This window comes from Salvia miltiorrhiza, chromosome 1 (assembly GCF_028751815.1).
Source record: "Salvia miltiorrhiza cultivar Shanhuang (shh) chromosome 1, IMPLAD_Smil_shh, whole genome shotgun sequence".
In the NCBI taxonomy this organism is placed as follows: domain Eukaryota; kingdom Viridiplantae; phylum Streptophyta; class Magnoliopsida; order Lamiales; family Lamiaceae; genus Salvia; species Salvia miltiorrhiza.
Window position 1 is genome coordinate 40,836,649 of NC_080387.1, and position 23,000 is coordinate 40,859,648.

Sequence of the window (23,000 nt, forward strand, 5' to 3'; positions counted from 1 at the left end):
AAATATCATGAAAACCCCTGAAGTATACTTGTTTTATCAAAAATACCCTGAAACTTTCAAAATGTTCTCTAAACCCTCAAACTATCAGATTTTTATCAAATATATCCCGCATCAATTTTCGGTCACCAAATACGTGATATGGCTCGCCAGATGCCACAATATAATTTATATTCTATTTTTTTTAAATGCAATGGCAAAAACGACGTCGTTTCGTACCATATATTTTTAAAAAAATCCACTCTGAAATTCAAAATTCACTCCTATCATGTTTGAAATTCACGCTAATAACCTAGAATTATGGAAAAATACGGTAGAATATGGTACGAAACGAAGTTATTTTTTCCATGCCATTTAAAAAAAATAGAATATAAATTACATTGTGGCATCCGGCGAGCCACATCACGTTTCTGGTAACCGAAAAATAGATGCAGGATATATTTGATAAAAACTTGATAGTTTGAGGGTTTAGAAAACATTTCAAAAGTTTCAGAGTATTTTTGATAAAGTGGGTATAATTTAGGGGTTTTTATGATATTTACCCTATTTAAAATGATGATCAATTTTTATATTGACATTGACTATGTGTATCAGAGTCAGAGGGATGAATGTACTATAATTCGCATTAAACCGCACAATGGAATTAGCCATAGGGTTTTACACGCAGCTCTGATATTTATTTTCATCTTCTTCGTCTCCACACACTCCATCTCCACGCGTATTTGTAGAGCTCCCCCGCCGTACAGAAGCACAATGGAGGCCGCCGTCCCCGCCGTAGCAGGTGCAGATGAAGTCCAGGATAAGAGTCGCAGCGAGGTCATGCTCTTCAACCGGTGGTCCTACGATGGAGTTGAGGTAACGTTTTCTCTTTTGCTCCTCTAAAAGTTTCGGTTTTTGTTTTATATTTGATTCGATCCGATTTTTTCTTGTTCTTATCCTCGTATTTGTTAGTCCACTTTGCGATGAATTATTGATATTTAATATTTTCTCTAGTTGCTTGTGAATTTTTCAGAATGCTTTGATATGAATGATTTATTCATCTGGTAGTAGTCATGCCGAATCGTTGCTTTGATATGATTTATTTATATAGCTGTTTTCGTTAAGCTTTTCCCCCTTTGTTTGGCCTTCAATTGATTTTCTGATTTACGATGCTGATTCTCATAGCTTTTCTCGCTGCTTCTTGTGCTATGAATTTAAATTTATGCATAATCTATATTGAGCTGAAGAAGTTATTGATTGAATCTGCATTGATGTCCATGTGATTAATTTTGCGGTTAATCTAAAATTTTCCTTTATTCTTCAATTTTGTTCTAGGTTTGTGAGTTTTTTTCCTGTACTATCTTCGCTAGAATCATATGCAAAGCTCATGAAAATTTGTATGATGATTGGTGGAAATAAATAAGTCAGATATCACGATACCTGAATGCAATTGATGAATATTTTCTTTTTATTTAATAAATCTGTGTTCCTTTATAGGTTAGCGACATTTCTGTCGAGGATTACATCACTGCAACTGCTTCAAAGCGCCCTATCTACATGCCCCACACTGCTGGGAGGTACCAAGCGAAGCGGTTCAGGAAGGCTCAATGCCCAATTGTTGAAAGGCTGACCAACTCGCTCATGATGCACGGTAGAAACAACGGCAAGAAGTTGATGGCCGTCCGCATTGTCAAGCATGCTATGGAGATCATCCACCTGCTAACTGACCAGAACCCAATTCAAGTCATTGTTGATGCTGTCATCAACAGGTAATCTATGCCTTTCTGAACAATTTACTTTATTATACTACATTTATATCATCACTTATCTATGCATTTGGACCAATTTAAGTTTAGTTTTGTGCACACACCACACGGTTACTTTCCTTGACTTGTTGTTTTGAAGGGTGTTCTTGCCTTCTTGGTACACTTCAATTTACATATTTTAGTCTACGTTGGGTGTTCACTTGATCTTTGTTTGCAGTGGGCCAAGAGAAGATGCGACCAGGATTGGTTCCGCTGGTGTTGTGAGACGTCAAGCAGTGGATATCTCACCTCTTCGTCGCGTTAATCAGGCTATATACCTCCTGACAACTGGTGCACGAGAGAGTTCCTTCAGGAACGTCAAAACCATCGCTGAATGCCTTGCTGATGAACTCATCAATGCTGCTAAAGGCTCATCTAACAGGTAAGAATGGATTTATCCCTATTGGGCTTCTGTAGTCTCTCTCTATATATATACAAAGCATATACTTGTGTTGTCATTTGTTGACCACCATTTTTCGATGTACGTGCAGCTATGCCATCAAGAAGAAAGACGAAATCGAGAGAGTGGCTAAGGCCAATCGTTAAGAACATTAAGAGAGCAGCAGTTTTGGTTTGAATTGGATCTTTATTTTAGGATATTTGAACATAATGGGATTTTGTGGTTCTGTCCTCCCAATTATGGATACTTCGCTTTCTCTCTCTCTCTCTCTAATTCTGAACTGTTGAAAACCATTGAGTTATACTCAATACTAAAAGACAAAACTCTAGAAATCCACATCAAAAAGTAATTGAACTCATAAACCTTCAACACATAAATTCACAGGCAAAACCATGTCAATTGACACAATTTTGATCGTTGATGTTCATACTTAAAATCTAATCTGACCAAATATAAGATACATAGTATTGAATAAAAGGAAGCAAAGTGTATAAATTTAAGTTGAGAAGAATATGCAATATAAATTAGAGGAAAAATAAGGCAAGCCAGATCATCAATTATAATTTTTACCCAATAGCGACTAAAAGATTTCTCAAGTGGCAGATCTTGCTAAAGTTTCTTCATGGCCCTCATTAAACTAAAAAAAGTTTCTTCTTGGTCCTCATTAAACTAAAAAACATACAATATTAGTTGAATATTTAGCTGTAAAAGAGAAGTTCAACATATATCTTCATTCATATATATATTTTATGTTTTTCTGGTGAATTCTCCATATTAATTATTAGTTGAATATTTAGCTGTTATGATCTATATATATCTACATCTCAACGTAAGTTTATAACAATCTTTAAGTCTTGTTTACGATAATAAGTGAATCTACCTCAACTTCTTAATTAGATCAACTAACTGAGTTGAGAAGATGATCTCCTCATATTCAAACTCCTTTGGCATTTGTTGAAGACATAGGAATCACTCATTTCTCATCACTTTGGTGGGTGGACCAGTGTAGTGGAGTTGGTGAAATGGTGAGATGTTGATGTGCTTTGCTTTATGTTATCATGCATATCCTTAGTTGAGCATGCATATGCTATTACGTGTGTGCATGCTTGTAATATGTGAAGCTTGAACCTTTGTGAATGATTTATATGTGAACTGTGTAGTTGTTGTCAGTTTTAAGCTCCCCGGGACAGCATGTTCTTAAGAATTAATTAAATATATGTTTCATGGCCCTCCAAAGTAATTGAAATTCTTATAGTACGTAGCTACTTCAACATGTATTGTGAAGAACTTCTTTGCCAATTACACCAAAAAATTAAGGTTTTCAAAAGATTTTTACCCACAACATGAGTGGCTATATTTTCCCAAACCGTTTGAGATTATATTTTTCTATGAATTTTTGGGACTACTAGACTTAGCTGTCTTTCTAAAATGGTAAAGATCGTATTTTTCTATGAAGGGGGAAATTAGTTGTGAACTTTTGAAGTTGAGTCAATTTCTCAGAAAACCCACTGTTTTCGTCCAACTTTATTCCATTGTTTGGAAGACTAAATGAATGAGTTAGATTCTCAAATTTTAAGCTAAAGTTACTTGTATATGTTTAGTTCGACTCTTGTAAAGTTTCATCTGTTTTTTATAAGGAAAAGTGTATCTTTTCACTCTCGCAGGGTAGTAACTCGAAACTGTTAGTTTTAAACCTTTTAAGCGAGAGCCTGACTTTAACTCAACTTTTTTGGGGATTTTTCTGGGAGATTTTTAATCTAAGGTTTATATATTAGTTAGATCTATATATGAAGTCAGTGTATGCAAAATATCAGGTGCTTTCAGTAAATTTAGATACACTATGCAATAGCTCGAAGTCGGCCACTCGACAGTCTGTTTCGAGAGGGCTGCTCGACGACCCATTTTTAGCTTTAGTTTTGAAGGGCTAAATGAAAGAAATATTCTCTGAAAAATCTACCACATGAACTTGGTAGTGTGTATTTATGATCTGGAAAATTTCTTAAAATTTTATCAAGTCTAAGTCACTTTTCGAAGGTTCAAAGTCAGTACCCTGAGCACAATTTTGTCTTGACAGCCTGAGTTCAAACGTGTATATCTCTCAGACCAGTTGGAGTATTTAAAAAGTTCAAATTGAATATGTTAGATTACATCTTTAGGTTTCCATATTGACCTTTTGTGTATTATTCTATGCAATGTGCTGTTTATGATGAATTTTTAAAGATGACTGAAATAAGTGGCTAAATTGCGAAAATATAACCAAGTGTTGAGCATATACACGTGTGATTACAAGAACCTTACTCGACCATCATGTGATTGCCTAATTGTTTCATATGTGAGCATGCTAAATGACACACATAGCACGAGACAGAGTAAATACGCATAATATGGTATTTCATCAAGTTATGACTTTTAAATAAAGTATTGAAGTAGGGAAAATTCGTCTTGAATTGATAAGCATGCTTCATAAAAACATATATATATGTGCTACAGATAAACTAAATCTTAGGACTTGTTAGTAATTTCACCTCTAAATAAAAAATTGGGAAAGTTCTTACCCATGGGAACTGAAGACATAAGAATCAAGAACAGATTTGAGAGGCATACTTCCTTCATCTATAAAAAATTGTCATAATATTTTTTTGCGCGTTCATAAAAAACGATCTTATTCTATTTACAGAGACTACCTCACAATATTTTATCTTCAATCTATCAATTTATTTACATATTGTACCACACTTGGCCCATCATTTTTATCCTAATTATTCACTAAATCATTATTTTTAAGGTGAAACTTTTTCTCCGTCCACAAATATATTCAATCAATTTTATTAAAATATGTGTAACTTCATTCTTGAACTATTTTTACAAATATATTGAGAAAGTATGACTAGCTCCCCGAATCAAAACTCAGGAGTCAGGAACACGCTTTAAATCTCGTTTGCTTTTGAAAAATGTTGCATTTTTTTCTTCTCTAAAAAATCTCATTTATAATATAATTAATATAGCACTAGGCCGAATCAGACTGAGCACGAAGCTCCATTCGCACACATACAGAATATGCACCAGAGACCTATCTCTTCATTTGTTTGGTACCTACCGAATATTAATTGTACCTCAAAAAGAAAAAGGAATATTAATTGAGAATGTTATTCTTAATAAAATGATTCTATGAAAAATGAATCATAATAGATTCCTTATTCTGTGTTTGGAAATATAAAAAAAAATTGTTAAATTTATATTTATATTCATTAATTAATTAAATATAATATTAATCAATACACGCAATAATTAAATTGTAATTAACATGCATAGAACATTTTCCTAATAACTTTTTGCAACAATAATGCACATTATTAAGATTAATACCATATGACTCGTAATTCTAAAATTAAATTAAGATTTTTTAAATAATAATAATAATACCTGAAGCAATGTAGTTTAATTATATTTCCCTCTTATAAAAGTGAGAGATCACGATCTAATGATAATAATAATACAGAACAAAAACTACTATTGATAAAAATTATAGTTTACATTTCAGTTTAAATATAAAAATAAAATATTAAATACTCCCTCCGTCCCGGCCAAGACGCTACATTTACTTTTTGGCACGGGATTTAAGGAGTTGTAGATTAATGTTTTAAGTGTGTAATAATAAAGTGATAAAGTAGGAGAGAGAAAGTGATAAAGTAAGAAAGAGAAGGTAATAAAGTGATAAAGTAGGAGAGAGAATGTAATAAAGAAATACTTAATTAGTGTTAATTAAGTGTTTAAAATTTCTTATTTTTGCCAAATATAGAAATGTAGCATCTTCGTTGGGACGGCCCGAAAAGGAATATGTAGCATCTTGGGCGGGACGGAGGGAGTATATAAGTAAGTAAGAATATTGAGAAAGTTGCATTATTTTCCTTATTTTCAAGATTTTTATTAGTATTATTTTTTATTTGATATAAAATCAATCAAACACGAGAATACTAATTTTTGAAAGTAAATTACCTAATCAAAGTTATTATTATAATATTTACTTTCTTTAAGATGTGAATCAAGTAAATAATATAGTAACTTCGAATAAGATATTACTATTAGGCCTGTTTGATATGGGCTTAAAAGCAGGATAAGTTAAATTAATATGAATTTATGTAGTATTTGATATTATGTGTTACTAATATAGTCAACTCCAGGTTTATCCCAAGACTCTGGCTTATTTTGTGAGATTAACCCATACTAATTATCCCACCTCCCCCATGAGATTAACCCACACTAATTATTCCACCCCCTCCATAGGCTACTAATTTAGGTATTTGATATGTTAATCCAATTAATTTAGATATTTGATATGTTAATCCAACCTATTTCAATGGATACCAAACACTTTTTGGGATTAATTACCAATTATATAAAACACCCATCTGAGATTAAAAATCATGACTAATCCACACTAAATTATCAGGATAATTTATATCCTAATTAATCCAATACTGAAAATCAAACTGCCCTTAAAAAGTAAAAGTAGACATAATAAATTTAAGATAGTAGTGAGTCACCCGAAGCCCGAAGGCAAGACCACGTCTATTTGGTTCCTGGAACCAATAAAACATTGCCACGTCATGTTGAAGTCCCACCAATCAACGGAAAATCAATGCATTAACGCCGATTTTCATCCGAAATGACCAAAAACCGCCTTCTTTTTACTGTATTCAGCTCACTTATGCAAACGACGTAAGGGTAGTTTTGGTAATACAAAATTTACCGGGTAGATTGTAATAATTGTATAATTCAGAGCAAAAACCCTGGGGCATACATAAAATGAACAGAAATTCACAGTAATGAAAATTTGATTGATCGATCGGCAAATTTGAGCTCTGATCCTTCGTCAATGGCCGCCCCCTTCTTTTCTACGCCTTTCCAACCTTTTGTTTACCAGGTTAATTTTCTCTTTTATATGAGTAAAATGTCTGCGGATTTATCTGCGTTTTCATATATATCTGTGTGTGTGCTTAGAAATCTCAAATCTGGATTGGATAATTCTCATTGAATTAGGGTTTTAGTTGGGTGGTTTTTGAATTACTTTATGAGTTGATATGATGATGAGAACTGTAACAGAAAGACAATCTGATTTTACTCATTCGTCTTTAGCCTTGGTTGAAGAGAAGAACGATCATTTGATTAAAATTTCGAGAATGAGTTAGAGTTGCTCCTTTTTGGTTTTTCGGAATAAGTTAGAGCTGCCTCTGAGTGGCTTGTTGTGTATCCCTGTCTAATGGGGGATTGGTCAGCGATACTGAAAAAGTGGAGACAGAATCTCGTCAATCTTATTTAGGTTGCTGGGCATTTTGGAAGGTAGGTATGTGGTGAATTCCCGAGCACATACTTGTTGAAAAGTGTCCATTTTTGGATACTTTAAGGGCAACTGGAAGTACACTGCTATCATCATACTGCTCGTATCAATGCTTTTGCATCGAACACTTCTAAAACTCAGTGGCTTACATTAATAAAGTAATGGATGCTGTGTCACCGCTGCTATCATTTGGTTGTCGTGGATGAGGGATGCCAGCCAGCATTACTTCAATGTTATCCAACTTCTTTAAATGGTCCAGTTTCTCGTGACGTGGCATTAGTTCAGAAATTAAGCCCAGATCACTCTGACACGCTCATCTCCAGGATCCTATCGAGTTTCCATTCATGTTGCTGGCATGAATTAAGGAAGGGACATGGTAGGTTGGACCAAATTGATAGAGCCAATAGCATTATCCTTACAAACCAGGGAGAGGAATTTTCTCCTTTGATGACCACGGACTTATAAAGCATACACTTAATACTCCTAACACCTTCAACCCTTGAAGAGTCCAACTAAAACTGAGTTACTAGAATAATTCAATTGCTAAACAACTGAATAACTATATAACAAGACCTAAAACAGTTCCACCTCCACCGCATGCTTGCCTGTGGGCATCTTCTGCCTTTGAGTATACTGGCTAACCTATATCACAAATCCACAATGGTTATATGTCATCCTGGGGCTTGGTTTGGAGAGGCCAAACCAAGTAGATATACATTTGCCATAATGCCTGTAACAAGAAGTCCTCCTAGGAATTTTGACTAGAAGTGGGGAGATCTTTCTGTTTCTACATCAGAATTCTTGAGTTATTTATAAAGAAATGTATAACTAATGCGCTGCACATTTCAATTTCTTTATCACCTAGTTTATTCATTTCCTTTCAAAGAAATTTGTCCTGGCACTTCTGATTTTTTTTTTCTTTTCCTTTTGAAATGTGCCTGCCTTGAGATGTAAGAAAAAAATGAAAATATCCCTAAGCATGATGTTTCAAAGTAACTTTTTGGTATCTTACATGCTCATTTGTATAATGTTTCAGAGCCCACAAGATGCTGTAACACCTTTTCAGATATTGGGTGGGGAAGCTCAAATAGTTCAGGTCCTTCTCAAGCATCAAATATTCTTTTTTTTTTAGAGGCAAATGTCGGATTTTTAAAAATTATATTTTTGCTGCCTTTATCTCTTTAGATAATGTTGAAGCCACAAGAAAAGATCATTGCCAAGCCTGGTAAGCTATCAATCAAGAATTAACTGCTCTAGAATTATCAATTTTATCTTTGTTTTAACCAAGTGATGGTTTGCTTGAGATCCATTAACATTCTGAGAAGTTACAAATGCAATTTCTGACTTGATTCTATGCAATTCCTTGAATTTTATGTGATGATAATTGGTAAAAGATAAATATAACATTTTGTGTTTCTTGGAAAATTGAAGACGTTTCATGAATTTGGATTGGCTTGTTTACAAAGAAATTAGCCTCAGGTGTTATGCATGCTGATCTCAATTGTCCATTAATCAATTTCTGTTAATAATAAGTAATTTAATATATTTTGCAAACTTAACTTGAAATCTAACCTTAGCAGTATCTCTTCATCGTTACTGTTGGTTGTAAAAGTCAGTCACTCCCATTCAGTGATGGGAATTTTGAGATATTGAGCTTGTCCTCTGAAGTAATGACATTAATTCTCAAGTATCTGCTTTGGTGGTACTGAGAACTGACTAATTGTAGCAGATTGGCAGGTCAGATCAGGTTCAGGCAGGCCAAATATGTTTTGGTTTCTTTCCCTTTTACCCACTTTTGTCGACATCTTTTAACATACTCTTCATATTAGAGTCCAAGATTAGCTGACTTTGGGTGGGTAATCAATTTGACTTGATAAGTCAACTACTTTTTTATTCTAAACTAACTTGATCAAAAAACATCCATTCTGTATAACTGTAAGCCCTCAACCTATACCTCTTCTCTACTACCGTTTTCTGCTTTGCTGTGTCCTTTCTTCTTTATGGGACTCTTCTGTTTGGTCACTTTTTACCCCTTTTTGTGCACATAGTACTGAAGGATGAGTTTCCTGCTGACATGGTTTAGTCCTATGTGTTAATTTAAAACCTTATCTCTCACAACCTTTTTACTGAAGAATATAATAAGTTTTTCAATTCAAGAGTGTTCAGACTGTATCTTTGGATTGGACATAAAATGATTATTCCGGTTGGATTTACGTTATGCATATTGTAACTTGTAAGAACCAATTAAACTTATTTTCGTCTAATATGGGACTTCTTTTATAGAAAATGTTGTTGCATGACCTATCCTCCATTTTGCAACTCAACAAGTAGTATTAGTTGGGAATTAATTTTGCTGAGAATCATTAATATACATAAACTAATGTGAGACCAAAAAGTACTTTTTCAGTTTCCTTGAGCCTTGCGTATAAATATGTTATTACATTTACTAATTGGAACTTTCTGTTTCTTAGTTTATCTTAAATTCTTAATAGAGTCCACTATAGGAAGGTTGTGCCATATATTCTCAAGATCAATTGCACCAAAGAGGATGATTCTCTTTTCTTCCCTTGTGTAATGCCTTTTCTTTTATCACCCACTCTTACAGATATTATCTTTTGCCTTGAATCACGGTGGTCGTGAATCTTAGAGGTTAATTATGCCCTTGCTTTACCTTCAATAGATGGACAATAACAACACCATTTTGGGGAATGGTAGATTTTAGTGTTGAAGCCACCTTGTTTGCCCCACATCAACTTGGTAATTGATGTTGCTTCAATATATAAAGTTGGAGTACATTCTTCCTTGTAACTAAGGCCTTTTAAGGGGATGATGGTCCCAATTCTAATATGGTAGTCGGAGGGAATATATGCTTTATTTTCTTTCTCTCTCAGGAATTATTCTCAATATCTTTGTAGTGTAGTAATTCAGTTTCTCCTTTTCCCAATTGTGTGGATGAACTTAAATTAAATGACCTCTCAAAAAAAAAAAAGTGGGGCATAGGTATTAATACTAGAGAAGATTAAGGGTGGATGTATCAGAAAACCTTCAAGGCATATATGTACTTCGAGGTAAGCTTTAAGGGTGTTCTCTTATCCCCAATTTTACAATCTAATACTATGATAGTTCTACTCATTAAGGGGCCTTTCCTAATGATAACTATTAAGTTTACTTTTAGTTACTCAATTACCAAAGAAGATTTGGTGGAATATTAATAGAATTTGGTTGTAATAATTTCAATACATTAATTACTGCTACAGAACATACTATATCTGCTTCTTCTTTTCAATCTTCTTTTTGGGGAGGCAAAAAGTTGTACAGGTGCATGCATTTATATACAGATATCTTGCAGGTTCCATGTGCTACATGTCTGGGTCAATACAAATGGAAAATGTCTATATACCTGAAAATGAAGCAGGTGTGTGGCAATGGGTTCTTGGGAAAAGTGTTACTAGCATAGTACTCCAGAATACTGGTTCAACTGATGGGTTCGTGGGAATTGCTGCACCTACTCTTGCAAGAATTCTCCCGGTCTGTTGTTTTTTCATGGCATTGCTGTACTGGATCATCTTATTATTTAATGTCTGGCCTTACCTATTTTTCTAATTTAAAATCTTATACAGATTGACTTAGCTTTATTTGGTGGCGAAATGTTGTGCCAGGTATTGATCAGTAGTTAACGATTTGCTTAGGAATAGCTTGAGATCTCTCTTGCTTCTTATCCTAGCTATATGGTTAGCCAACTTTTCAGCATCGGAATCTGACTTGTCATATATATATTGTAGCCAGATGCCTTTATTTGCTCAATAAATGACGTAAAAGTAAATAACACGGTTGATCAGAGGGCACGGAATGTTATTACTAGTGTTGAGGTCAGATTTGGGTTCTTTTCTTCCATTTGCATTCAATCGTCATTATTACTTGTCAAACACTATTCATAATAGTAATCATGCTTTCAGGGATTTTTGAGGCAGAAAATATCTGGTCAAGGACTAGCATTTATAGTTGGTGGTGGTTCTGGTACGCCCTCTGAGTTCCATTTGCTGTTACAAGAGTTCTTATGGACATTTAGCCTTTTTTACCTGCTTCCTTGGTCCATTTAGTTATTATGTTGAACCTTCCTCGTAACGACCTCACAAGAAGAAAAGTCCATGGCTAATTATGTATATGGCATGATATGTGCTTTTTTCTGCTTTCTCACTTCTGGTGGAACAATTAATCAGGGTACGCAGTTTATACTCCTCTAAAGTATGTTCAAAATTTTCCCTAATTGCCCAAAAGCACGAACAAATAAGACCTTGTGTAATAATCCATAGGAAATAAACATACTTCAAGTATTTTTGTGTACTTTAACGCAAAGGATAGATAAGACCAGGACAGAAGACAATTAGAATTTTGACATGCAAGAACTGCATATGTTCCCTGATTTAATGTGCCACCTTTCTTTGTGAATGCGGAATTCCTTAGTTAATTAGTTTCCAGATATAGTAAGAAGTTAGTTATTACTCTACTTTTTGACTCTGGCCCAGACCCTGTGCTCCCTGTGTTCTGCAACAACATTGTTCTAAATCTCTTTCTAGAAAGAAATACTCAAGGTCCCCCCCCCCCCCAATAAAAAGAGTTATAAATACTTGAGATAATCAGAACCTTGTGATTATTTATATATAAGTTTGACTTGAGTGAACTTTTTTTGCTGACATTCATAATGTAAGAAAGCTGGCCTTGGTGTCATTTATGCTGTTATAATATTAAGTAATGCTTGCTTATGCTTATGCAAGGTAAATGTACTATGTGCCATTGCCATGTACAATTATCTTAGTTATTTCCATCAAAGCTTATGTCAAGCAAATTTTGTTCTTTTTCAGTTGTTTAGTTATGCTTTCTAGAGCTAAAGAAAATACACGTGACAAAGGTTTCTGGTCACTGTTAACCATTAATACATCTTTAATTGAATATAGAAGAATGTTTCTTGAGTTTCTTAGTTTTAGACCATTAAGTGTTTGACAGTTATACTAAATTTTGAGGACAAAATTTAGATAATTTTACCAGAAGATAAGCAAGTCCAACATCTGAATAGTCATCATAGCCTTTTGAGGTCCTTCAATGTTTCTAAGAAAATCAGAAGAATTATTGCTAAGTAGTATTTCTAGTTCCTTAAGCCTTGTTGGGTATGCAGGTGTGCCTTGATATCTGATTGAGAATCAGGGTACTAATATCCACAAACCATATATATGCAACAAGATGATCTTTATTTGTGAAGTTATCTGTTTATAATAACTTAGGTGTCTGACCGAGCACTTCAGAGTGAACTCCTCTCCGGAATCGCTCCAGAATGAATTATTATTTGATGCAATAGTTCTTGGTAGTTGTAAAGTGAATATGACCAATTGGATACATAAGTAGAATTGCCTGTTTAATTTAGTTGATCCTGCACTGATCAAGTTGATTTTTTGTTTTGATCTCTCTGGTGCTTTCAGTTGTACAGAAAAATCTCGAGGTGGGTGAAGTTCTAGCAGTTGATGTCTCTAGCATTGTTGCAGTGTCAGCATCAGTAAATGTACAAATCAAATATAATGTTCCTATGAGAAGGGTGCTCTTTGGGGTAAGTATCTGTGTGCTATTATACCCAAGCTATGTTGCAGATGAGTTTTTGCCGGCAGATGAGCTGAGTTTATGTTTCCTTAATCAGTTTTTCCTGTCATCTATTTCAAAGTTTGTGTAAAGTCCGCACAAGGTCTTTTATTAGTCGGGAAGTTATATTTGAAATGTTCATGTAAAATATATTTGAATGTGTTTTATATAAGGAGAACTGTTTTATAGCAGTGATGCAGTGGAAATATTTTTCCAGAGATGCTGAACACAGCTGATTGTTTAGTTTGTACTACAAATCTGAGAACTAAAGTTGAAATTTCAATGCTGATAAAGGGTCGGTTTACAATTGTTATCTTTTTTGTGAACTTTTAATCTCAGTTTGACATGCTAGTTCTGTGTTCCTTTTCTAAACCAACAAAGTAAAAACTGCAACTAATTTGTCTTTGGGTTGTGAACAAATTGCAATTGAATTAATTCAGTATTTGCCATTGTGATTTGACCTCCATACTGTGTAGGAGTTACTTAGGCCGACACTAGGTGCATCTGCTTATTATTTCGGTAATATTGCCTGCTTTTGTTGCAGGGTGACAATACGGTTACTGCTATTATAACCGGGCCTGGTATTGTCTTCATCCAGAGCATGCCCTTTCATCGGCTTTCTCAGCGCATTGCTAGGTAATCTCTCATAAGACCATCAATCTTGGAATGATATGAATATCAAAGCTCTTTTTGGTTAACAAAAAACCAAAAAAAGAAACTTCCTTACATTCATTTTATTTTGTTGATTTGTAATCTACAGGGCTGTCACATCTCCAAATATGAGGGACAATCCCAAGTTTTACTTCCAGATAGTAATCTTTTTCTTTCTAGCTTATGTTGTTGTTGTGTCATCACTAATCTTGACAGACATATGAAGAATCTTGGTTATTTTCGTTTTTATTTCTAAGATTTAGATGATATTGGAGTTGATTTCCAATTTTAAGACGAGTGAAATAGATGGAATTGTAACATGATGGAAATGTAAAGAACATTAGCACTTGTAATTTACTACTTTTAGTGTCTCCCTCATTACATCCAATTCCCAAATTTGGACTTCTTGTGCTGCCCAAATATAGAAAAGAGGATGAATGGGGATTGTATTCTACATATCTAGTTCGACTGTCGATTAGATTCCTTGCTAGGCTGCTGCTTTTGTTGTGATCGAAACAGAACTGATGAGATTCCCAATGTTATTATTATTCTTAAAGAAAGATGATTAATAATGGTTCTTTATTTAATTACAATGACTCAAACTTTCAATTTATTGGTTGGAGTGAAAATATTTTATCAATTAAATTATGCTATCTGTGTCCAACTTTAATAGGTTCACTTCTTTTGGGCACGGAGATTAAGAAACTTACTTTTTAGGAGGAAAGTGATATGATTCACATCAATTAAGTACATTTTCTTACTTAAAATAGAAAACGGGTCTAATCTAGTGGGACGTTTGGAAAAGGAAAACGAGCCTATTAGAATGGGACAGAGGGAGTACTACTTTGTTATCGATATTTCTAATGTAAGTTTGTTGTCCGAACATTATCTTCATCTCTTTGAAGTATGTAGTTCCTATCATTTTTTCACACATAAAATAAGTAGTCATTTTCCACTTTACACTCTTAGTTTTATTTTTTATTTTCGTGCTCAAAATAAATGGGACGAAAGAAATACTCCCTCCGTCCCAGCTGAAATGTCCTGTTTTTCTTTTTGGGTTGTCCCACTTGAAATGTCTTGTTTCCTTTTTTGGCAATACACTCTCTCTCTGTACTTAATATTTAAATAATTTCCACCAACCCACTTTATCTACTTTATACACATTTCTTAATCTCCGTGCCGAAAAGAAACAAGACATTTCAGCTGGGACGGACGGAGTACTAATTTTCATGTACTTTTTGAATGCCACATCTACACGTGCACACATACACAGGTTTGGATTCCCGTGAACATCACTTACACAATTAATGATGACCAATATTATTGTACTAATACATCAACACTACTGCGCCCTATTGCGATGCAAAAGTATTGAATGTATTGTAAATTTACTACTATTATATTAATAAATATAAAAACTTTCAAATTTATTATTTTTATTGAGTAATTATGAAATATAAAAAATGTAGAAATATATATATATATGCATTGTATAGATATTTTTTTAGAAGTTTTATACTCCATCCGTCCCTTAAAATTGTGGCTTTATTATTATATTGGGACGTCCCTGAAAATTATGGTATTTTCTTATTTGGAAATGACCCCACAAACTTTTTCTCTCACTATTTACAAAAATGTGTGGAGCCCAATCTCCACTTAAACACAATTATTATATTTTTTTCATTAAACCCATGCCATCTCTTTTGGTCCACAATTTTTAGAGACAGAGGGAGTATTTGGCAAGCTTTTCCATTACAAAAAATTATGTGGTTGGGTCAAATCCGCATCCGCACTAGGCACGGCCCGCCCAACCCCTCTCCCCCTTTATTTCCTTCCAACCCAGTTAATCGGACGAAGTATCATTTTTGTTATTAAAAATGTCATTTATAATGAATTATTTATTTTTATAAAAAATATCATTTATGAAAGATTATCATTTGCTTTTATAAAAAATCGCACATGGATTATCACGATATCTCATACAATATATATGAAACACTTTATAATTACTAATTTAATATAATAGTATAAAAATTTAAATTTTAATATTTATAGATTTTAAAATAATAACAAACAACAAAATAAAACTTATATAGATAAAAAAATTTAGTGAGATAAACCTTAATAATTTTGAAATATTAATAATGACAAGATATATAAATTTATATCAATACCCGTCAAGATAAATTCATGTATTTTTAATATTAGTAAAATGAATATTGTTTTGATGGAGTTCTGTTGTTTATGCTTATAAACTCTCTTGTTCAATGATGTCTTAATTTTCATAATTTTTTTGTTATTGGACACTGGCCAAAAGTAAATTATTATTTATGTAAAACTTCAGTGTTATTTATAGGGTTGTCTAAACGAATAGCGAGTTTTGAATAATCCAATAATCGGACTGTTTGGGTTCGGTTATCCAATAATTGATTTTTTCGGTTATTGAATCAGTTTCAGTTATCAGATTTTCAAAAGTTTCGAAAATTGGTTAACCCGATAACCAGTTCGGGTGAATTGAATAATCGATTTATATTTAATTAATAATTATATAAATTTATAATTATTATTTTATTTTCATTCAAATTCAAGTATTCAACTATTGGAAGCCCTAATTCTAATTCTCAAATTCGTAAAGCTAAAGTCCACCACTCTCGTCGCCCGTCTGTCTCTAATCTCTCATCGGCCATCGCCATTCGCCGCCCGCAAGTTCGACGGTGCCGCCACCATCCTACGCGACCTCCGAACAAATCTCCGGTCATGTGCTGCTCTGCCGCGAGCCATCGTGCCCACTTCTGTTTCAGTCTTCATGCACAAACACAGTAAGCCCTTTCTTTCAGTGTTCACTTGTGTTGTGTCATTACTTTGGGAGAGCAAAAAATATCCAATTTATTCTCGCCGGATTGTACCTCATCTAGTCATCTTTCTCTTGCTTTCTGTTTATTTTTAGCTCATGGTTGTCTATTTTTATCCATTTGTTTGTAATTAAAGGGATCTGATTCCAGCTTAACAATAAACGAATTGATTTGTGTTTTTTCAGTCTATACCTTTGATCTTTATATTGGTTTAATATTTATTTATATTTTTATCTATTCTCGAACAAACCATTAACATTAGTTTAAAAGTGATCCTCTTATGCTTTTGGATATTTTATTAGAATATTTATAATAATTCATTAATTTGTATTGAAAATATTTGTGAATCTCCTTTGTGAATTCTTATGCCATGTACGACCCCTCTTAACTTTATGTATGTATATGTATCTGGTGATAACATTTGTATTGTTGTTTGCTCAAAAGTGAAGTATACACATAACACAAAATCAGATTCCAACAATGTCATTTGACTATTATTATTTGTTATGCTTAGTTGACACTGACAAATTGATTTTGTGATATTATTTCTCTCAAAATGTTTGTTTAGCTATGACTAATGTAATTGAAATTGTGCAAAACTTTATGTAGATCAAATGGAAGCTTCACAATCTCATACTCAACAAGCTTCAAATGGACCTCCAAATAATAATTTGAAGGTCTGTCATCCTCAAGAACAAAGAGAAGAACCCCAATCCCAGACACATACAGAAACTACTGTGACCAAAGGAAAGAAGCGAAAAACTCTCGATCAAAGATCTTCTTGTTGGGCAGAATACACCGTGGTTGAAGTTGATTCATCTAGAAACGGCACCACTGGTTTGAAAAATCACATAGAGATTAGAGAAAGCACGATGGGTCAGGTGGTCAAGCGAGGTTGAGTTTTCAACCTATTCCTGGTGATGAAAATGAAAGTGGGGCATTATCAACTTGAAAATTTAACCAAAAGGAGAGCTGGTTGGCTTTGTGTGAGATGATTATTCTAGATGAACTTTGATTCCGATTTGTAGAACAAGAGGAATTTAGGAAATTTCTTACTCGTGCTTGTCCTGAGTTTAAAATTCCAAGCAGACAAACGATTAAAGAGGATGTTGTGAAGCTATTTGCCGGGAATAAAGGTGATCTAAAGGGGTATTTCGCAAAGAAATGCATGGGCAGAGTATTTATCACTACTGATTGTAGGACTGCAATCAATAACACAAATTTTAGTTATGTTACAGCTCATTTTATAGGAAAGGACTAGAACCTGCACAAGAAGATTATAGCTTTTCGTAAGATTTGCAGTCACAAATGGGGGATGTTGGGGAATTGATTGTTGAAGTACTTAATGAGTGAGATATGAAGAACATATTATATTGCACTATGGACATTGCAATATCGAATGTCGGGGTTTCTCGATATATTAGGGAAATTCTGAACATATGGAAGACGATGTTTTGGGCGACAATATCTTCATATGCGTTGTGCGGCACACATAAAGTGGATTAAGGCTCCCGAAGAGAAGTGACGAATTCGCTAAGTGTTGCAAAGCGTTCAACATTGACTGCGAGAAGTCATTGAGCTTAGATGTGCCAACAAGGTGGAACTCCACCTATTTGATGCTAGAGTTGGCTGAGCCATTTGAGCAAGCTTTTAGATTTTGGAGAATGATGAATCCTATATTTTTTAATTATATGATGCAAAAAAAGTTCAATGACGACCGCCACAAGATGAAGATTGTGTCAATGTGAGAAAAATGATGGAGTACTTGAAGACTTTCTATGATTTGACACTTCTCTTTCTAGAAATCTCTTATGTCACATCGCATTTGTTTTTCAAAGAATGTGTGACTTATTTGAGATTATTTCTGAATTGAAAAGGAATCAAGATGTTGAAATTGCAGCCATGACGACGAAGATGAAACTTAAAGTTGAAAAATATTGGCTGGAGGCAGAGGATTTAAATCCTATATTGAACAAGATTCTTTATATTACTGCGCTATTGGATCCACGACAGAAGATGAAGCACATTGAAATGTGCTTGAAGAAAGTTTTATGGAGTTGTTCAGGGTTAGGGATGGCAATGGGCCGGATCTGGACCGGATCTTGCTTGGTCCAGATCCAGATCCGGATTTTTTGACTTAGGCCCAGATCCGGTCCAGATCCATTGGATCCAAAAAAATGAGATCCAAGTCCAGATCCATAAGATCCACAGGGTCTCGGGTCCAGACCCGGATCCATACTTTTTATCTTTTAAAATAAATTTATAAATCTTAAATTAATCCCAAATAAAATTATAATTATTGTCTACATTTTCAACAATTGTTCAAAATAAATGAATTAACCATATTCTATAAAAATATTATCAATGTTTAATAACAATAAGAATATACTAATCAAGTACTAAATAACAGCGGAACAATGTGTCCTCTATTTTACATAGAAAAAAGAAAATTAATGTTATCAATAATAATAATAATAATAATAATAATAATAATAATAATAATAATAATAATAATAATAATAATAATAATAATAATAATAATAATAATAATAATGAAAACTAAAATTTAAATTAAAATAAAAGTAAAATATTATCTTTAATTGCATTATATATTATTTATGAAAAGAGATATATAGATTAGTCATAGATATTAGATTAGAGTTAGATAAAAATAAATAACATTATATATAATTTTATATATAAATGGATCCATGGACCGGATCTGGACTGGATCTGGGTCTCAGATTTTTTGCTCCAGATTCAGATCCGAAAATTATAAGAATAACCCAGATCCGGTCCAGATCCATTGGGTCCATTTTTCCTAAGGTCCAGATCCTAAAAAAAGGATCTAGATCCGCGGATCTGGACCGGGTCCAGGATCCATTGCCATCCCTATTCAGGGTATTTAGTTGGTGACAATAGTGAGATGTTCGATGGATGAATTTGTTCGAGTTGTATAAGAAGCGGGTGACTCCCACTCTACCTCCACGAGCCACCTCATCTGCATCTCACTCACATGCCACTTCTACTGTATGCTATCGTCAATGACACCCTCACTCCAAACGTCCTCGAGGTTCATGTGCTAGTTTAACACGACAAAGTGTTGGACAACAAGAAGCTGATGATATCTCATAGATGACTATCTATTTTTCTGAGAAGCAACTCTTTGAGGATATAGGGACATAAAATGAAGTGGATGACGATGATGTGATGGACACATTTGACATTTTGCAGTAGTGGCTGAATAACGGTGTGCGCTATATCCTATGCTATCAAGGATGACTAGAGATATTTTAGCTATTCCTATATCCACCGTGGCTTCTGAGTCCGTATTTAGAATGAGAGGTCGTGTTCTAGACCAATTTAGAAGCTCCTTGAGTCCAAAGATGGTTGATGTGAGTGTCGCGGCAAGTGCACCAGTAGCAAGTTGTACTGCCGCCTTCGGCTCGAGAGCTTGCCTGATGTTGTTTATGTTGTTTAACTTATGGATTAAATGTTGTTATTTATATTGTTGAACTTATGGATTAGTAATTGTTGACTTGTTGTTGCTATTCTGATTTATGAGTTGGTGTTGACAAGTTGAATTTAGTTAGCTAGTTGCTATGAATTATGATGAATTGTTGTTAAAAAAAAATTATATATTTTTTTAAAAATCGATATTTAGTTAAAATAAAATTATGTTGTGTTAGAAGAAAAAGAATGAGTTTTATTTTAGTGGATAACTTGCTCATTGTATATGTTCGTAACTAGTAGATTATTGTGAATTTTATTTTTAAATGGGTGTTGGGATACGCAACCGTTCACCCTAAACGGTTCGGGGAAAATGGACAAATTCGGGTTCGGGTAACCGAATCGATCGATAGGCCTAGTGATTTATCTTATATACTTGTGTTATTCATCTAACATAAGTAAGTTATAGTTCGTTTAAATCTACTATGATTCATGTTGTGGACTTATATGGTTAATTTAACATACATAAATTGATGCTTATCTATAACATTTGAATTTTTTGTACTATGTGCTAATATTGTTCATCAATAGATCTAAGTAATGGAAGATACTTTAGCATGCAAGTCGAACGTGCCCGCTGTCCAATATATCAACTCATCAACTATAGTGAATATGTGTCATGTATTGTACGACGATCATCTCCTGAAAAAACAACAAAGTTAAATATGACATTACATTATACGTTAATTAAACATCAACACATTATCGCTAATTGTGCGTGGATACACAATTTGACATAAGTATCTTAACATTGTTGTATATTAAAATGTAGCTCTTATTCGCATTCATTCTTATGTTATTCATGTGATGTAGGAACTCATGAGTTTTGACGACGTATTTATAGGTGATTAATGGGAAATATGTTAAAAATTGTGTTATACAAACATTTATGCAATAATTTTATTGTCTTTGTGCTTATATCGTAATGTACTATTCAAACTTTGGTTTAATTATGTATGTTATGTGTTGTTCTAACTATCTTGTCTAATATTAAAAAAGTTACGAATAAAAATATACTCAAATATATACAACATATTATACACAATAACCTTGTCTAACTACGTAAGTTTTTGATAGTATTGTGTAAGTTGAAAAGATAAATTGTTCATCTGTCAAATAAAATGTAAATTGTATAAAAATGTACATCCATAATAAATATTTGGACATGAATAAGTATGCTAAAATACAAAAAAAAATAAAATAATACAAAAATAGCAATTTCAGATCTGGCACATAAAACTTGTGCATTGGATTCATTGATCTTATCCACATGTATTATATACGATGTTCGTAAATAATTTCATATTCATTAATAAAAATGATTCACATCATTCAATCAACTTTAAATGATGTCCTCTTGCATTTTTGACTTGTGGGTTTGTTGTTTGGGATAAATAAAGGATTGAGCTTCTCCCTCAATCTTTCACTATTACACAACACACACCTAGTATGCACAATTACATCATCTGCTTGTATGACAATGCTTTCCGCGTTTCAAACCCACATGCTACGAGCATACGACATAAGTTTCATAAAATTTATATCCTTCATTAAATTCGTGAACAACAGGAAAACACAAGTCAACAATATCATCTCTGTAAGTGCATGTATTTTTAAACAAAGTTTGTCATTATGTAAACACATCTCGGGAAGACCTCTTTTTACCCCGAGTGATATGCGAGTTCATTTAAATTTTCTTTTGCAAAATTTGGAAACTTTCCTTATGAAAGGCAGATGTTTTCGGTAAGAATCAAGAGTTCTAGCTTGTCTGTTCTTACTTGTTCTCTTGGTTGGAACTTGCATTGTGAATGAAAAAATGCTTATTTTTTCATCAAATAACACTTGTCCATTATCTGCTATCAATGATCTTGATACAACACACATAAACAAAATTATGAATTTTTGGTTTTATATGTTCTATGTGGCTCGAGCTCTCCGGGTACTAAGTAGAATTTGTGTGAACCTCGTGTAATATAAAACCATTTATCATCTATATGCATGATAATATGCATGTCTCTAAACTTTATCTTGTTGGGAATCATATTCAATTCTAAGGATTGGAGTGAGAATCTCAACCCCAAGTTTGTTTGAGGCTGTTAAATCAGGCTTTATAGCATTTGTGTGTGCTCTGATTTTTCAGCAAGCACTCATCTCCATACGGTGCTCTTATTGTATCCTAAATCACTTGCTAGTTTTCTAATTGTACCCGTCTTGTTGTATTTCAGATTTGAAAGCAATGTTAAATCTAGGTGAACTTCTTTTTTACATTTGTGATTAATCTTACCACTTACAAGATGAATCACTTCACCGTTTTCTTGTTGTTTCCTTGCAGTTCGCCACAGTTGAATAATAATCGGTTGAGAGACATCAAATTTCTACATTACTTCCAAAAACTTTCCTCATTGCGGCTTTTCCCCCTCTTGTAATTTAGCTATGTTTATGAGCTTGTAAGTATGAATTTATAGAGGTTTTTTTTATTATTTTGATGGGAAGTTGAAAAAATTTAACCTAAAAATTTTGAGGCAAAAATTGCATTGAATTTCATTTGTAATCTGCCGCCGATTTGAAGTAGGCAATTTTGAAATGAATGCAACTTTTTTTTTTTTCTTTTATTCCATTTGTTGTTCGATTTTTCAGATAATGCAATTTGGAAGCATGCAACCAACTTTTCGATTTCTATTATGGCCTTTTCTTATTTAATTAATGTAGAATTTATTTAATTAATCATAATAAAATTTAAAAAATTCAGTTTATAAATAATGAAAATAAAATTAAAAGGAATAAATATAAGCAAATAAATTACTACAAGAAAACGCCAGATTAGCTACTGAATTTAACTA

General features: G+C 33.4%; 2 protein-coding genes across 2 annotated transcripts; both read left to right on the forward strand.

Moving 5' to 3' along the window:
• Positions 1–571: 571 nt before the first annotated feature.
• On the forward strand, positions 572–2,441 carry LOC131024816 (40S ribosomal protein S5-like). Its single transcript, XM_057954356.1, has 4 exons — positions 572–852; positions 1,474–1,745; positions 1,960–2,163; positions 2,273–2,441. The coding sequence occupies exons 1-4, from the start codon at positions 751–753 to the stop codon at positions 2,325–2,327; spliced, it is 633 nt and encodes a 210-aa protein (XP_057810339.1). The 5' UTR covers positions 572–750; the 3' UTR covers positions 2,328–2,441.
• A 4,505-nt stretch (positions 2,442–6,946) lies between these two features.
• LOC131024825 (uncharacterized) lies at positions 6,947–14,194 on the forward strand. Its single transcript, XM_057954367.1, has 10 exons — positions 6,947–7,105; positions 8,556–8,615; positions 8,705–8,744; positions 10,869–11,047; positions 11,140–11,178; positions 11,302–11,388; positions 11,476–11,536; positions 12,994–13,118; positions 13,692–13,783; positions 13,908–14,194. Exons 1-10 carry the CDS (start codon positions 7,058–7,060, stop codon positions 14,020–14,022), a joined length of 846 nt encoding a protein of 281 aa, XP_057810350.1. The 5' UTR covers positions 6,947–7,057; the 3' UTR covers positions 14,023–14,194.
• Positions 14,195–23,000: the final 8,806 nt, after the last annotated feature.

What these genes read in the sequence shown, in the direction of transcription:
- LOC131024816 (XM_057954356.1), top strand. Translation starts at nt 751, where the DNA reads ATGGAGGCCGCCGTCCCCGCCGTAGCAGGTGCAGATGAAGTCCAGGAT. An exon ending in GGTCCTACGATGGAGTTGAG is followed by an intron (nt 853 to 1,473) that starts GTAACGTTTTCT and finishes GTTCCTTTATAG; the next exon opens with GTTAGCGACATTTCTGTCGA. An exon ending in GCTAAAGGCTCATCTAACAG is followed by an intron (nt 2,164 to 2,272) that starts GTAAGAATGGAT and finishes ATGTACGTGCAG; the next exon opens with CTATGCCATCAAGAAGAAAG.
- LOC131024825 (XM_057954367.1), top strand. Translation starts at nt 7,058, where the DNA reads ATGGCCGCCCCCTTCTTTTCTACGCCTTTCCAACCTTTTGTTTACCAG. An exon ending in TCCAACCTTTTGTTTACCAG is followed by an intron (nt 7,106 to 8,555) that starts GTTAATTTTCTC and finishes ATAATGTTTCAG; the next exon opens with AGCCCACAAGATGCTGTAAC. An exon ending in GTGGCGAAATGTTGTGCCAG is followed by an intron (nt 11,179 to 11,301) that starts GTATTGATCAGT and finishes TATATATTGTAG; the next exon opens with CCAGATGCCTTTATTTGCTC.